The sequence below is a fragment of the Microcaecilia unicolor genome, chromosome 9 (assembly GCF_901765095.1).
Source record: "Microcaecilia unicolor chromosome 9, aMicUni1.1, whole genome shotgun sequence".
NCBI classification, from domain to species: Eukaryota; Metazoa; Chordata; class Amphibia; order Gymnophiona; family Siphonopidae; genus Microcaecilia; species Microcaecilia unicolor.
The window spans coordinates 108563262-108580837 of record NC_044039.1 but is presented as its reverse complement, the minus strand read 5'-3'; the positions used below and the strand labels follow the sequence as shown (position 1 = coordinate 108580837).

Genomic DNA, 17576 nt, shown 5'->3' with positions numbered 1-17576 from the left:
TGTATAAAGGGGAAAAGGATAGTAATAGGAATGTACTACCGTCCACCTGGCCAGGATGAACAGATGGATGCAGAAATGTTAAAGGAAATTAGGGACGCAAACAAACTGGCAACACAATAATAATGGGTGATTTCAATTACCATGATATAGAATGGGTAAATGTAACATCAGGGCACGTTAGGGAGGTAAAATTCCTTGATGAAATCAAGGACAGCTTTATGGAACAGCAGATACAGCAGCCGACAAGAGAAGGAAAAATTCTAGACCTAGTCCTTAGTGGAGTGCATGATCTGGTGCGGGGGGTAATGTTGCTGGGACCGCTTGATAACAGTGATCATAATATGATCAGATTTGATATTAGCTTTGAAGTATACATAGGAAATCAAATACGTTAGCGTTTAACTTTAAAAAAGGAGACTATGATAAAATGAGAAGAATGGTGGGAAAAAAAAAAACAGAGGAGCGACTACAAGGGTCAAAAATTTACATCACACGTGGATGCTGTTCAAAAACACCATCCTGGAAGCCCAGGCCAAATATATTCCGCGTATTAAAAAGGAGGACAGAAGACCAAACAACAGCCGGCATGGTTAAAAAGTGAGGTGAAGGAAGCTATTAGAGCTAAAAGAAAATCCTTCACAAAATGGAAGTAAGAACCGACTGAAAATAATAATGTCACGTCAAATGCAAAGCTCTGATAAGGAAGGCTAAGAGGGACTTCAAAAAAAAGATTGCATTGGAGGCAAAAACACATAGTAAAAATGTTATTAGGTATATTAAAAGCAGGAAGCTGGCAAAAGAATTGGTTGGACCGCTAGATGACTGAGTAAAAGGGGCGATCAGGGAAGACAAAGCCATAGCGGAGAGATTAAATTAATTCTTTTTCTTCGGTCTTTACTGAAGAAGATTTGGGCGAGATACCGTTCAGAAATGGTATTCGAAGCTGAGTTGGAGAAACAGAATGAATTCTCTATAAACCTGGAGGATATAATGGGGCAGTTCTACAAACTGAAGAGTAGCAAATCTCCTGGACCGGATGGTATTCAACCCAGAGTACTGATAGAACTGAAAAATGAACTTACGGAGCTATTGTTAGTAATATGTAATTTATCCTTAAAATCGGGCGTGGCACCAGAAGATTGGAGGGTGGCCAATGTAATGCAGATTTTTAAAAAAGGTTCCAAGGGAGATCCGGGAAATTATAGTCCGATGAGTCTGATATCAGTGCCGGGTAAAATGGTAGAGACTATTATAAAGAACAAAATTACAGAACATATTCAAAAGCATGGATTGAGACAAAGTCAGCATGGATTTAGTGAAGGGAAATCTTGCCTCACCAATCTACTGCATTTCTTTGAAGGGGTGAACAAACATGTGGATAAAGGTGAGCCAGTTGATATTGTGTATATGGATTTTCAGAAGACGTTTGACAAAGTATCGCATGAAAGACTCCAGAGGAAATTGGAGAGTCATGGGATAGGAGGTAGTGTTCTATTGTGGATTAAAAACTGGTTAAAAGATAGAAAACAGAGAGTAGGGTTAAATGATCAGTATTCTCAATGGAGAAGGGTAGTTAGTGGGGGTCCCAGGGGTCTGTGCTGGGACCGCTGCTTTTTAACATATTTATAAATGACCTAGAGATGGGAGTAACTAGTGAGGTAATTAAATTTGCTGATGACACAGTTATTAAAAGTGTTTAAATCGCTGGACGATTGTGAAAAATTACCAGAGGACCTTACGAGACTGGGAGACTGGGCGTCTAAAATGGCAGATGACGTTTAATGTGAGCAAGTGCAAAGTGATGCATGTGGGAAAGAGGAACCCGAATTACAGCTACGCCATGCAAGGTTCCATGTTAGGAGTCACAGACCAAGAAAGGGATCTAGGTGTTGTCGTTGATCATACGTTGAAATCTTCTGCTCAGTGTGCTGCTGTGGCTAAGAAAGCAAATAAAATGTTAGGTATTATTAGGAAAGGAATGGAAAACAAAAATGAGCACTCTGCCAGAACCCTTATCCACACTCTTATTACCTCTCATCTTGATTATTGTAACCTGCTTCTCACTGGCCTCCCTCTTAACCATCCCTCTACTACTACTACTACTATTTAGCATTTCTATAGTGCTACAAGGCGTACGCAGCGCTGCACAAACATAGAAGAAAGACAGTCCCTGCTCAAAGAGCTTACAATCTAATAGACAAAAAAAATAAATAAAGTAAGCAAATCAAATCAATTAATGTGAACGGGAAGGAAGAGAGGAGGGTAGGTGGAGGCGAGTGGTTACAAGTGGTTACGAGTCAAAAGCAATGTTAAAGAGGTGGGCTTTCAGTCTAGATTTAAAGGTGGCCAAGGATGGGACAAGACGTAGGGGCTCAGGAAGTTTATTCCAGGCGTAGGGTGCAGCGAGACAGAAGGCGCGAAGTCTGGAGGACAGGATGCGAAAACGGATAGGGAGCCAGTGAAGGGTCTTGAGGAGAGGGGTAGTATGAGTAAAGCGACCCTGGCGGAAGACGAGACGGGCAGCAGAGTTTTGAACCAACTGGAGGGGGGAGAGGTGACTAAGTGGGAGGCCAGCAAGAAGCAGATTGCAGTAGTCTAAACGAGAGGTGACAAGGGTGTGGATGAGGGTTTTGGTAGAGTGCTCGGAAAGAAAGGGGCGGATTTCACGGATGTTGTAAAGAAAGAAACGACAGGTCTTGGCAATCTGCTGGATATGAGCAGAGAAGGAGAGAGAAGAGTCAAAGATGACCCCAAGGTTTCGAGCTGAGGAGACAGGGAGAATGAGAAAGCCATCAACAGAAATAGAAAACGGGGGGAGCGGGCAGGTGGGTTTGGGGGGGGGGAAATGAGAAGCTCGGTTTTGGTCATATTTAATTTCAGGTGGCGTTGAGACATCCAGACAGCAATGTCAGACAAGCACGCTGAAACTTTGGTTTGGATGCAAGGTGAGATATCAGGGGTAGAAAGGTAGATTTGGGAGTCATCAGCATACAGATGGTAGGAAAAGCCATGGGATGAGATTAATGAACCAAGGGAAGAAGTGTAGATAGAAAAGAGGAGGGGACCAAGAACAGAACCCTAAGGTACGCCAACAGGCAGAGGGATAGAAGTAGAAGAGGATCCACCAGAGTGAACAATAAAGGTGCGGAGGGAGAGGTAGGAGGAGAACCAGGAAAGGACAGAGCCCTGGAATCCAAGTGAGGACAGGGTATCGAGAAGTATGCTGTGATCGACAGTGTCAAAAGCAGCGGAAAGATCAATAAGAATGAGGATGGAATATTGACCTCTGGATTTAGCCAGTAATAGGTCATTGGAGACTTTAGTAAGCGCAGTTTTGGTTGAGTGGAGAGGGCGAAAACCAGATTGTAGTGGGTCAAGAATAGCATGTGAGGAGAGAAAATCAAGGCAGCGGCGGTGAACAGCACGCTCAAGTAATTTGGAGAGAAAAGGAAGGAGGGAGATGGGTCGGTAATTAGAGGGACAAGTAGGGTCGAGTGAAGGCTTCTTAAGGAGAGGTGTGACCACAGCATGTTTAAAGGCAGCAGGGACAGTCGCCGTGGAAAGTGAGAGGTTGAGAATGTGACAGATAAAAGGAATAAGAGCAGGAGAGATGGCATTAAGAAGGTGGGTGGGAATGGGATCAGAGGAACAGGTGGTACATTTTGAGGAAGAAAGGAGAAGTGTAGTTTCCTCAATAGTAACTTCAGGAAAGGAGGAAAGGGAATGAGGGGAAGGAGAGAGAGGGGAACGGACTAGTGGAGGGAGAGGTGGTGAGGTAGAGAAAGCAAGGTTTATCTTTTCAACCTTGTTGTGAAAGAATTCAGCAAGGGTCTGAGGAGATAATGAAGGGGGAGTTGGGGGAGGGGGCACCTTGAGGAGAGAGTTCAATGTGGTGAAGAGAAGTCGAGGATTAGAGCCAAGAGAGTTGGTCAGTTGGATATAATAATCCTGTTTAATAATCCTGTTTGGCACGTAAAAGAGCAAATTGGAAGGAGGTCAGCATGAACTTAAAGTGTAGGAAGTCAGCAAGGGCCCGAGATTTCCGCCAGAGGCATTCGGCGGAGCGGGTACAGGAACGTAGGTAGCGGATATTGGAAGTCAGCCAAGGTTGGGGTTTTGTACGCCTTACAGGGCGGGTCATCAAAGGTGCAAGAGTGTCTAAGGCAGGGGACAGAGTATTGTTGTAAGAAGAAACAGCCTCGTTGACAGACGTGGATGATGCCACAGTAGAGAGGAGGTTTGAAACATGGGAGGATAGAGATGAAGGGTCAATATCGTGAAGATTCCTAGATAAATTAGATAAGATAGGACGGGACTAGGAGAGAGGAGATTTAAGTGTGAAAGTTATAAGATGGTGATCAGAGGAGGGAAGATCAGAGGCAAGGAAACTAGAGGGTGAACAGTTGGAGGAGAAGATGAGATCAAGACAGTGACCTCTTCAATCAGTCCAAAACTCTGCTGCACAACTCATTTTCCGCCAAAGTCACTATGCTCACATTAGCCCCCTCCTTAAGTCACTTCACTGGTTCCCTATCTGTTTCCGTATTCAGTTCAAGCTTCTCTTATTGACCTATAAGTGTATTCACTCTGCTGCTCCCCAGTACCTCTCCACTCTCGTCTCTCCCTACGCCCCCCCCCCCCTCGAGTACTCCGCTCTGTAGATAAATCTCTCTTATCTGTCCCCTTCTCCTCTACTGCTAATTCTAGACTCCATTCCTTTTGTCTTGCTGCACCCCACGCTTGGAATAGACTTTCCGAGCCCGTGCGTCTAGCCCCATCTTTAGCCGTTTTCAAGTCCAAACTTAAAGCCCACCTCTTTACCACTGCTTTTGACTCCTAACCACTACTCACTTGCCCTGTCCTTCAACCTCACCTATTATTCCCTTACCCTTAATTGTTCTGTCTGTTTATCTGTCTTATCTAGATTGTAAGCTCTTTGAGCAGGGACTGTCTTTTTTTGTGTGTGTATGGTGTACAGCGTGCGTATGCCTTGTAGCGCTATAGAAATGATAAACAGTAGTAGGACGTAATAATGCCTTTGTATCGTTCCATGATGTGACCACACCTCAAATATTGTGTTCAATTCTGGTCACAGAATCTCAAAAAAGATACAGTGGAATTAGAAAAGGTGCTGAGAAGAGCGACGAAAATGATAAAGGGGATGAGACGACTTCCCTATGAGGAAAGGCTAAAGCGGCAAGGGCTCTTCAGCTTGAAGAAAAGGCGACTGAGGGGAGATATGATAGAGGTCTATAAAATAATGAGTGGAGTTGAATGGGTAGATGTGAAACGTCTGTTTATGCTTTCCAAAAATACTAGAACTAGGGGGCATGCGATGAAGCTACAAAGTAGTAAATTTAAAACGAATCGGAGAAAGTTTTTCTTCACTCAACGTGTAATTAAACTCTGGAATTCATTGCCGGAGAATGTGGTAAAGGCAGTTAGCTTAGCAGAATTTTAAAAAGGTTTGGACGGCTTCTTAAAGGAAAAAAGTCCATAGACCATTATTAAATTGGACTTGGGGAAAATCCACTATTTCTGGGATAAGCAGTATAAAATGTTTAGCACTTTTCTGGGATCTTGCCAGGTATCTGTGACCTGGATTGGCCACTGTTGGAAACAGGATGCTGGGCTTGATGGACCTTTGGTCTGTCCCAGAATGGCAATACTTATGTATTTATGTAAATGTTGAACAGTAAATCTTAAATGAGTTGAATGCCCTATTAGGGAACTAACTAGGAGAATATTCTTGAATGAGGTCAGGAGAAAAAAAAAACCACATATGTTAAAAAAAAAAAAAACATGCTTCCTGCTGGAAAAATGGCCAATTGGGTCAGTAGAAAAAGGAAACACAGCAGCAGTGGAGCCATGGCAGCATGGGAAGTCCTATCTAAGAGCAGTAAAAACTTTACTTTTACCAGATAGCCTCAGTGAAAATAATGACTTTTTTTTTTACCTTTGTCTATAATCCAAGAAAAGATCTATTAGTGATTTTAATGAACTGTGATCTTCATTAAACAGGGAACTATGACTAACTCCCATTAGATTTATTGGGCTAAATGCTCCCCTGATTTCAATGACTTGCCAAATTCAGTACATACCAACTGTTTTTTGTCGAACAATGCTTCTAGCCTTTTCTGTGCCTGGAGACCCAGTGGTGGTGGCACTACGCTGTCTCATTGGGGCTTGTCCAGGTTGATCACGGCTCCAGCCTCGCGAAAACGACTTGTCAACTGAAGTCTTATGGAACTCATGTCCACATCCTACAAACAGAAAAACATTTGAAGATCTCTCAACAGCACTGGGAAGGTGCTGGCCTACCTATAGTGATTTTCCAGGGGGGGAAAAAACACATTAAAGCAGTTCATTAACTAAAATATTAGAAGGTGCTTTACTGGGTAAGCTCAAAATCAGTTCTACCTTGTTTAATTGGAGATACTAGCCAACCACTAATGGTAAACTTATTTAAAGCTTTACCTTTGCCTTTGTGCTTCTTTTGCTTCTGCTCACTTAACTTATCCAGAGGCAACTCATTCAGATCCAGATGATAGACATTTTTAGCAAGCACTTTAGTCAACGTCTCCATGGTGCGAGCCCACTCTGTGGCCTGCTCTTCCCAATATGTCAATGATGACATCACAGACAGCAAGTCATCCCAAAGTTCCCGAGACACGTTCACATGTAAACTTGATTTGATCCAGGCTACTATAAGAGTCTAAAAGAAATAAATAATGCGGAACAAGATCTGCTTATCAATGAAGCAGAAATATTAAAATCACAGAAAATGTACCATGACACTACAGTGTTAAAGTGGGGATAATTTATTGCCACATTATCAAGTTGAACAATGATAAAGGCATTTCATTAATAAGCAGAAGTGATCAGTTAAATTCCAGATTTGCTGTACCTATGAGCTTTATGGCTTTTTGCATTTGCAAGGCTTGAGGACTGTAACCTAAAGATAAGATTTATCAAGAAGCAGGTGGTTAGCTAAAACATGTTGGATCCTTGAAGTTTGAGATTTAATACTTTCTAATTTGTATCCTGAATTGTATTTTTTGTGGACTTGCTGCTATGTTTTTTTGGTAGGGCACCTATCTATTCGTAACTACTTCCAGTGATCCTTGAACCTGCATACTACTTCTACTCTTGTGGTGTGGGATTTTAATAGCCCCCCATACTCTAAATTCTACAATAGATTTGTCTGCTTTTGGCTTTGTTCATTACCCAGTCCACGGTTTCTAATTCTAATGCAGGGGGGCGGGGGGTCACTAGACCACCATTCTTGCGGGGGGGGGGGGGGGGGGGGGAGATCAGGAGGGAGTCACTAGACCACTAGGCGATTCTTTTTGCGGGGGGGGGGGGGGGGGGGGGGGGGGGGGAGGGAATCGGGGTCCACTGGGACCACCATGGAATCAGACAGATTCAACGGTGGGGTCTCACAGGGAGAAGGTTGGGAGGAGAGAGGGAGCACAAGAAGGCAGCCTTTGCAAGCTACCTGTTTGTGTTTTCCTCCTCTTCCAACAGCTCCAGAACAGCTGAAAAATTAGCTCATTAGAGCTAGGCACTCTAGAGGTGTGCACTGCCCAGAATGCTCATTAGAATACTAATGAGCTCATTGTAATACATTTGCATGGAATTCTCAGTGGCTGCTAAGGCAACAGTTAGAGCCACAGAAATCCCCTTTGTGCAGTATCGGCAAAATAATGTTTGCTTTAACCTGGCTAACAGTCTAAAGCAACGTCCCCAAGCACGGTAAGTTTCGTGCATCAAGCCCTCAGTGAAGATTCATCATTGCTCCCACACAAGAAGACCTAAGCAAGAACTTGAGCAAGGACTTATTTTAAAAAACAAGAGAAGATGACTTCTCTCGTTAACATATTAAAATAAAATGTTCTCTGTGATTTCATAGACTAGTTCTAGACTTTAAACTCTTGAAATTCTAATAAACTGGCAAAAGTATGTGAGAATGCAAGTTAAACCTCTAAGAATATGCTGTGGCCTGTTCAGCTGTCTGGAGACCCCAGACTTTCCTTCAGAAAATAAATAAAATCTCCCAGGAAGGGAACTACTGTCTGTGACTGCAGTCAACAGAAGCCAAAAAATTCCAACATATCTGTGAACTTCAGCTCACTGAGGACAACTTGCCTTTTAACATCTTAATGAGATAAGGAACCTCTAAGAGTTAACATCTTCACTCAAAACCATTTTTTAGGCACAAGGAAGATAATTTTGAAAGTTTTTTTGAACACATATAAACAGTTATTTACCTGCCTAAAAAGCCCCCTGAAAAAAAAGTTTTCCCCACTTCCATCAGTGGACAGAAGCACCTACTCTGGTCCGAGTAAGCATACTTTTACCCACCCAAAAACGTGAGGGAGATGGTGTGCAAAGAGGTTGAGGGAGTAAAACTTTGCACACTACTAATTTTGAAATCTCCTTGTGTATCTTGAGTACATTTACTATGGCTTTAACGCAGGTATAAATGTGGGTATAAAGTACAGTACTTGCTCAAACACTGACTGCAAGCTCTAAAGACATGATGAAAACTGCCCACAGTGTGTTTTAAAATTCCTTAAACCCATTTTACACTCAAACTTAATGTGCAAGGAGAAAGTCTGGCTCTGAGACAACATGCTCTCGTCCTATTAAAATTAAAGTCACATCACATGAAATTTGTAGAGAATTGCCTGGAAGAGAGGTCCTGCAAGTCGGCCTGCTAGGAGTTGGTTCTTTCTTCCTTGGTACTGGACAAGAACCTGAGGGTTTATCTTCAGCACAGACTCTGTGACTCGCAGCATCACAAGGAGCAGTTGTATCCTGTTAAGAGACCAGAATCAGCATGCTATGCTTTTTATTTTCTTCTTCAATTCTTACTCAGCACCTCTGATTCTGAAAACCCATAACACAAACTTAATCAGTACCACTTTGACGTTTAGAAAATACAAGGTTTTCCTGTGAGGGATCTATGGTTCTTCTGTGTGGAGGAGTATCGAGAGGGATGAGCAGGGGTGTAGCTACCACTGAGTGTGCCCAGCAAAATTTCAGGGCTTACAAAGTTACACCCTCCCTCCCTATCCCCCCTTCCCCCTGCTGGTCCTCCAAATGCTGCAGCACATTGTTGGCACAGGCCATTGTGAAAGCAGCCTCTCTATGGCCGGCAGAGTCTTTCTTCTTCATGTCCCACTCACAGAAGTTGCATCATTGAGGTGGGACATACAGAGGAAAGGATCCGCTGGCCAGAGGGGCCTCTTTCACCGCAACCAGTGCTGGCAACGCACTGCAGCATTTGGAGGACCGGCCGTGGGGGGGGAGGCTAAACAGATGCCAGATCCGAGAACAGACCTGGAGAAAAACTGAATGGAAAGAGAGGTGTAAAAATAGTAGACTGGGGGTGGGGGGGGGGGGTGGGGGGGGAGAAGCAAAGGGAAGAGAAAGAGACAGACCTGGACAAAAGAGAAGCAAAGGGAGGAGAGAGGGGGCAGATGCTGGACTAGGGGGAAGAGGAGCAGAGAGAAAGAGAGAGTGAGACACTGGACCAACAGAGGGAGGGAGAGACAGATGCCAGACCATGGAGGGTGGGGGGTCTGGGATGGGGTGCAGGAGGAAGGGAAGAAAGAGGAGAGAATCTGTACTCCGCCACCAGAAATCCCACAATTTAGCTGGTTTTGGCGCAGTCACTGTGAATATTTAGCTGCACTAACCGGTTAAGTGACACTGAATATCGGCGGTTAGCCACAGACAAGCAATTGGAGCATCCTCTGCCCACTTAAATTGTTTTGAACATCGGCTGGACTGTTTTTAAGGAGTTAAAGTTGATACTGTAGCCATATTTTTCTAATATTATACAAAATAGGCTGTTTTCAACAACTGATGAACAACTGTGTTTTACAATCCACAGCCTTTCCACCTAAGTTCAGGGCCTTGGTACAGCAGCAAGGTAACTAACTGCCCTGCATGTATTCATTAATGGAAAATCTGATGATTCCTTGATCTGCTGTCCCAAATTTTACTGCGGCTTAGATTTCTATACTTTTCTCATCACCTTATACCATTCTCTCATGTTTTTCGTGTATTTTCTCTCTAACCATCAAGAATATTTATAACATTTAGAAAGAGTATATCTATATATTATTTACCAAGTCTTCTTGTCCATTGATACTTGCACCACCATATAGCGGTAGATATTCAAAACACGCTTACACATGTCCGTGTGCTCATTTAAAAGGCTTTTGTTTTCATTGGCAGGCTCAAGGAGAATTATGTTTGCAGCATTAGTTATAAAGACCTATAGCAAGAAAAAAGTTATTAAACTTGAAAACATTTATCATACAATTCTCATGAAGTCTACACATCATGAACACATGGGCAGACACATTCCGTCTGAAATTAAATGCAGAAAAAACTCAATGCCTGGTACTCACCTCCCAATACAACACTAACGAATTCAACGTGATAAATACACCAAACCTAAACCTTCCAATCTCAAAAACGCTAAAAATCCTTGGAGTCACTATCGACCGCCACATAACACTTGAAACCCACGCAAACACCACAACTAAGAAGATGTTCTACTGCATGTGGAAACTGAAAAGGATAAGACCATTCTTCCCAAGATTCGTCTTTCGTAACCTAGTGCAATCCCTCGTCCTCAGCCATCTGGATTACTGCAACTCATTATACGCAGGCTGCAAAGAGCAAACACTGAGGAAACTTCAAACAGCCCAGAACACAGCAGCAAGACTCATCTTCGGAAAACCAAAGTATGAAAGGGCAACACCACTACGAGAGAAACTACACTGGCTTCCACTTAAGGAACGCATCACTTTTAAGGTATGCACACTAGTCCACAAGATCATTCACGGCGAAGCCCCAGCCTACATGTCCGAGTTGATTGACCTACCACCCAGAAATGCTAGGAGATCTTCCCGAACATACCTCAACCTCCATTTCCCTACTTGCAAGGGCGTGAAATACAAGACGCTACACGCGTCAACCTTTTCTCACACGAGAACGCAGCTTTGGAACACACTGCCGCGCAACTTAAGAGCGATCCACGAACAAGCATCCTTCCGCAGATTACTGAAGACCCATCTATTTGAGACAATTTACGGAAAGAACCAAAACACATAGAGTCCACACTCACTGTTCATCAATGCATCATACATACACTTATGATCTCTCATCCCCCATAATTCCACATTACTCATACACTTACTCACAGAAATATGTACACCATGTGCCTTTGTGTCTTAACACTGCCCTTAAGCTTCCCATTGTCTCCTCCCAATGTCTCAATGTTGATGTCCCATTGTGATATTCCTAATGATAATTCGATTATCTCGCATAACCCATAACCAAGTTGTAACAAATGTATTTTCATTATTCATATCTTATTGTAAGCCACACTGAGCCCGCAAAGAGGTGGGAAAATGTGGGATACAAATGCAAACAATAAATAAATAAATAAGTTGGTAAATGTTTGTGAGAATACACATTAAACCAATTTCCCCTATGCATTTTACAGAATGTCTCTTATAAACGAAATGCAATTTATAAATGACAAAAATGAGACTTCTGAGAAAAGTACAGCATTGCAATTTCATGCACAAAGATGACAGTCTGAACTTTAAGTCCCATTTTAAATGGGTCATCAAAATAGGAATAGAGACATCCAGGTAAGAATGTGCTCAATTCATCCTGTATTTTACAAAAGCTTTGCCAAACATGGAGCCTTTTGTAAAATATGCATAGGGACATACAGGAGTTCACGTGTATTTTCTGGCACATACAGTAGAAGGTTTTGTAAGTCTACTTGGATTTCAGAAAAGGTTTTGATAAAATTACTCATAGGAGGTTCATGAATAAACTGAACAGCATGGGAATGGGTTCCAACATACTGAATTAGAAACTGGCTGACTTGACAGATGGGAGGGTGGTGGTAAATGGCATTCACTTGGACAAAAGACAATTGAGTAGTAGAATGCCTCCAGGATAGGTCCTGGAACTGATTCTGTTCAATGCCTTTGTGAGCGATATTGCTAAAGGGTTAGAAGGAAGGGTTTGCCTTTTTATAGATGATGAAGATTTGCAAGAGAGTGGACACCACGAGAAGTGATCTATAAAAACTGAGAAGCAGGGACCAATGCTTGGCAGTTAAGCTTTAATGTGAAGAAATGCAGAATGATGTATTTTGGGTGCAGAAATCCAAATGAGCTGTATGTAATAAGAGGAGAGAAGCTGATGTGCATAGACCAGGAGATGGACCTCAGGGTCATAAGTACCCGAGGATCTCAAACTGATAAAACAATGTGACATGGTGGTGGCCAAAGCCAGAAGGATGCTAGGCTGCATGAGAGGATAACCAGCAGAAGGGAAGTGGTGGTAATACTTGTATACAGTTTCAGAGGCCATATCTCACTAAGGATTTAAAGAAAATTAAAGTAGCTCAGAGGAAAACAACAAAAATGGTAGGTGGTCTGCACAAGATGTACGAGAAGAGACAAAGGCCTAAATATGTATATCCTAAAGGAAAGGAAGGACAGGAGAGATACGAGATAAAGAAAGGTTGGTTGTTTAACTAGAGGAGATAAAAATAAAGCTGCAAGGAAATAAGCTGAAGAGCAACATCAGGAAACACTTTTTTCCACAGAAAGGCTGGTAGATGCCTGGAATGCCCTCCCAGTGAAGGTGGGCAAAAACAGTGATAGAATTCAAAAAGGTATGGGATAAACACAGAGGATCCCTATAAAGAAAAAGGATTAAATCAAAGCTTAAATGCCTTTTACACTTTAAAAAAGGAACAGAAAGGACCAGCAGGTACAACTCTAGCTATCTTATTGGGCTGACTAGAGAAGACAATAATGGTCCTTATTTGCCATCTATTACTATGCTGGCAACTTGGACAGGTATGTGTTGGGGAGAGTTGACCATAACTGAAAAAGCCTTGTAGACTTGCTTACTCAAATGTACTTAAATCCAGACTAAAACCCCACTTTTTCAAGGCTACTTTTAATTACGTACTTATAGCCTTATTTCAATCCTTTTTTTTAATAACTGGAATTTCTAATATCTTGTGTGTCTTGTCTGCTTGACTCAATTAAATAGTAACCTCTACCAAGCAGAGGTCATCTCTTATGTTTAACTGTAAAGTGCTGTGGGTGCTGAGTAGTACTATAGAAGTGATAAGTAGTAGCATTGCTTGCTTAGGGTTGCTGTTCATCAATCTACATGGAAGTCTTCATCATGAAGTTCATTTTATGTTCTGCAGAGAATCCATCTGCACCACATGCTCTTGAGCATTGACGTCTGTGTTATAACTAGCTGCACCTTGTGTGCCAGCTGGGACTGCTATGTAACACTCATCTAATGTGCTGATAGTCTCTGTGCCAAGTGTTCATTCTCTGAGAAGTGTCTTCTGTGGGGCATCATCATGATTTCTTCAAAGAAGAAAGGAGTCAATTGGTACTTCTTATTTCCTTCCAATCGAAATACTCAGGGCTGTTAAGGGTACACAATCTCTAGCTTCACCTTTTTATGTCTGAGATGGCAAATGCGAGCTTCAGTGAGAAAACTGAAAGGCTCTCATTGTGTAGTTCTGCCCAATCTTGTGCCGGGGGACATCCTGGTGCAGTGTATGCAATTAGGAATAATTTGGTCCCAAACAATGGTGGCACTGCTGGTGGGTATCTATGGATATCATCTTCTACCCACATGAGCATTTTTTAAAGTCGTTAAGCATGCTGAGAAGTTGGCTGGTTAAGATGAACTCAGTTATTAGGAGCAGGCAGTCAAAATGTTTGCTAAATATTTTTGGGGGGCAGGAAGGAAAAGGAGTGATGAAATTGGAGAAAAGAAAAATTTAGGAGCGAACATCAAAAAATGAGAGAGCAACAAAAATACTCATTAAATTAGACCAAGGAGAATGGTGAGGCAGCAGCTGCATAAGTTGTCCATGCTTGCTCAAAAAAATCTTTAGTCTGCAAAGCTGGATGATGTCATTAAGTTTGACATCATCCGGCTATGGCTGATTTTTTCTGCTCAAAGAAATCACAGAGTTGCTGGTAAGCTCAGAGACAGCCCTATGGAAGATGTACTTCCAGAGTCTTCAGGCTAAGTCTGTCCCATGCCTTCTTCAAAAGCAGCCTTAGTCCAACACATAAATGAAGGAAGAGAGAAAGACTCTCAGGAAGGGGGAGGGGTGGGGAAGAGAATCGGGGGCATCAGACAGATGTATAGGATTTTACAGTAGCCTACTTAACTGTAAAGTATGGATGTACTTTGCTGGATATTGAAAGTGAAAGCACCCAGCTACTGTCCAGGATGGAAGCATAGTCGAGAGGCTCCGCAGGGGCTATTGAAAATTAAAGCAATTCCCGAGACATTGCTAAGCCTGTCGATGTCGGAACTGTTGGGGGAGAGGTCCCAAAGTCATGCTGCCAAAAAAGAGCTTGGAAAGGTTTCAATATTTGGCAGAACAGAGCGAGAAACAGAAGTCAGATCCAGCGGGTCCAGGGTCGAATGTAAAAAAGATAGCATCGATTCCCTCTGACTCAGAGGAGGAACATTGTAATGAAGGCTCAGACGGCGCTGGAGAGATAACTATGTCGGATGTGGTGGGCTGGTTCCAGGATTTGAAAGCCAACCTGGCGGGGGTATGCAAGGATGTACAAAATACATTGAAAGATATTAAAGCCGAATTCGGAGAATTGGGCACCCGAATAAATGAGGTGGAGGATGGGATCGGGACTCTTAAAAACGATATAGGAACGCTTCACAAAACCGTGACTACGGATACTATGGAAATACTACAGCTGAAAGAGCAGTTGGAAGACCTGGAAAACAGGTCTCAACGATGCAATTTGAGATTTAAAGGAATTCCGGAAACGAATATTTTCAGTAACTGTGAGGCAGTAATCAAAGAGTTTTGCTCGTATTTGTTAAATCCAGCTGGTGAGGAACAACAGGTGGAGCTCCGAATTCAGAGAGCGCATCGGGCCATGGAGATTCCACCCCAAGGGACATTGTGGTATGTTTTGCAGACTATCCCACCAAGGAGCGGATCCTAGCTAAAGCAAGGCAACAGAAGGAAATTCTCTGGTAAACTGTAAGATTGGGGTGTACCAGGACTTGGCATGGTCTACTCTTCGGAAACGCAGATCTTTTCGAGAGGTCACGGAGTTCATGAGGTCCAAGGGGATTCGATATAGGTGGCCATTTCCGTTTGCGGTGTGGCTTACTGTGGAAGGCAAATCGCAAAAAGTGAAGACCTCGGATGAAGCATGGACAACACTGAGGTCCCTGGGGTGTTTTGGGATTCCTGAACAGACAAAGCAAATATCATTTATGACACCCAGAGCGGATTCGGCATGGCAGCAAGTTGTATATCGAGGGAAGAAATCATACAAACATGTCTCTTGAGGAGTGTCCATTATCAAGGATTACTTGGCGGTCTTATTGAGGACACTGTGTAGACAAGACGATATCAGAGGGTTGATGCTCTTTGCTCCCCTCCCCCTTTTTTTTTCTTCTTTTTTGGCGCCTTTGCATGTGGATCTGTTGTGGATGGGGGAAGGGGGTGGGGACTATGGGGTGAATTTTGGAAGACAGAAAATGTGTTGATGTTATGGGGAAGAGTTGAGGGGATGTGAATCATTTTGGGACATTACTGGAAGTGTGTGTGTGTGTGTGTGGAGGGAGTAAGGGAGTGATGTAAGCAGAGGGTGTCTCAGGAATTACGCTACGGAGGTTCAAGCCTCCTGGACACTGAGCTTATTCCTCTGGGATGGCTGATCTGACAGGGAAGAGATCAGCAGATGGGAGGGGAAGGGAAGGGGTGGATAGGGGTGGGGTCTGGGGCAGAGGAGGGGACATGATCAACAAAAAGGGGCTAATAAGGGGACTACTTTTGGGAGCAATCTAGGGCGGATGATGGGGGGGGCAGGGAAGGGGGAGTCATTAATGGTGGGGACTTGGAATGTAAATGTGTTCAACAGTCAGGGAAAACGTACTTTGGTTTTTAAGGAGTGGAACAGATTGCAGTGGGATGTGACATTCTTGCAAGAAACACATTTGAGATTGCGAGATGCCCATATGTTACGTCGTAGGCTTTTTCAGGAAGTGGTGGTTCATCAGGGGATAGGAGCTAAACGGACTGGGGGAGTTGCTATCCTAATTAGGCAAAGTTGTGGGTTCATTATACAGCAGGAGTTTCGGGACTCAAGTGGAAGATGTGTAGCCCTGCGAGGAGCATTGCAGGGCAAGGAACTTACATTGATTAATTTATATGCCCTGAATGTGGGTCAGAGGAGATTTTTTCAAACCCTGCTAGGGGAGATTCAGGAATTCGTCAGGGGACAGGTGGTGGTGGTAGGTGGTGATTTTTTTTCCCAATTTATTTTTATTTTATTCAATAAATTCTGCATTTACAATCCTCATATCCAAATATAAACAGATTAATTAGCTAACATAAGTCAAATCTTTATAACTTAGAATCAATAACACAGTGAACCTATTATTTCTCCCTTCCTTCCCTTCCCTCCCCCTCCCTCTGTGGGGGGTGATTTTAATGTTGCCCCTGATGCATGCCTAGATCAGTATAGTAGTCCCAGTATAGTGGTCCCAGTCGCAAAGCACTATTGCATTTCTTACGGACTTTGGAGGTGGTAGATTGCTGGGGATTGCTACATGGAGTGCAACGTAATTATACTTTTTATTCACATGCTGCCCAAACTTATACTCATATAGATGGGTTATGGGTCCACCGAAATGGATGGCACAAGGTGGAGGAAGCTAATATTGGGAACATACAAATTTCGGATCATGCTCCAGTATGGATTAGACTTAGCGGAAGGGGCCATATTAAACGGCGGGGATATTGGAGAATTAATGAATCACTACTGGTGGAGGAGAGGATGCGGGAAGAGATTAAGCCTAATATACAGGAATTCTGTCAATTTAATGACAGTGGAGAAGTAACCGATGGTGTGCTATGGGATGCTCTGAAGGCAGTGATGAGGGGGGACCCTGATTAAGTGGGGGAGGGCACGCAAGAAAAGGGAAAGAGGACAACAGTCACTTAGCTTGCGCACACGACTATTTTGCTTAGAAAACCAACGTAAGCGGAACCCTATATCGCAGATCTGGGAGGATCTTAAAAAAGTGAGAGGCGAATTAGTGCAATTGCAGATGGTGGAAGTAGATTTTATGAGAACTAAGCTTAAGCAATAATATTTTGAATTTGCCAATAAATCAAGTGCTATGCTGGCTCTCTATTTACGGGCTCAGAGAGTAAGGTCTCTTATTCAAAGGATGAGGGACAATAGGGGCAGCTGGCAATATGCTGACTCTGAAATAGCAAAATGCTTTCTGAAATACTTTCAGGATTTATATAGTGCCCCCAATGGGGAGTCGGCTGCAGCAATAGCTCAATATTTGGATCGCATTCTGTTAAAAAAACCTGAAAGTCAGAAAGAGCACAGTTGGGGGAGCCCATTAGACTAGGAGAGGTGCAAGGGGTGATAAAAAGGCTCCCAAATGGTAAGGCTCCCAGGCTAGACAGGTACATGGTAAGGTTC

At 43.1% G+C, this 17576-nt stretch overlaps 1 protein-coding gene across 2 annotated transcripts in view; it reads right to left on the bottom strand.

The window, feature by feature from the left end:
• The window catches only part of RALGAPA1 (Ral GTPase activating protein catalytic alpha subunit 1), an 882008-nt gene that overhangs the window by 684153 nt on the left and 180279 nt on the right, over positions 1-17576 (bottom strand). For both annotated transcript variants that reach the window (XM_030214290.1, XM_030214291.1), the window contains exons 13-16: positions 10140-10288; positions 8691-8820; positions 6478-6715; positions 6102-6263 (exon numbers count right to left, since the gene is read on the bottom strand). In XM_030214290.1, coding sequence (XP_030070150.1) covers positions 6102-6263; positions 6478-6715; positions 8691-8820; positions 10140-10288 — 679 coding nt within the window. The remainder of the gene's footprint in view (positions 1-6101; positions 6264-6477; positions 6716-8690; positions 8821-10139; positions 10289-17576) is intronic.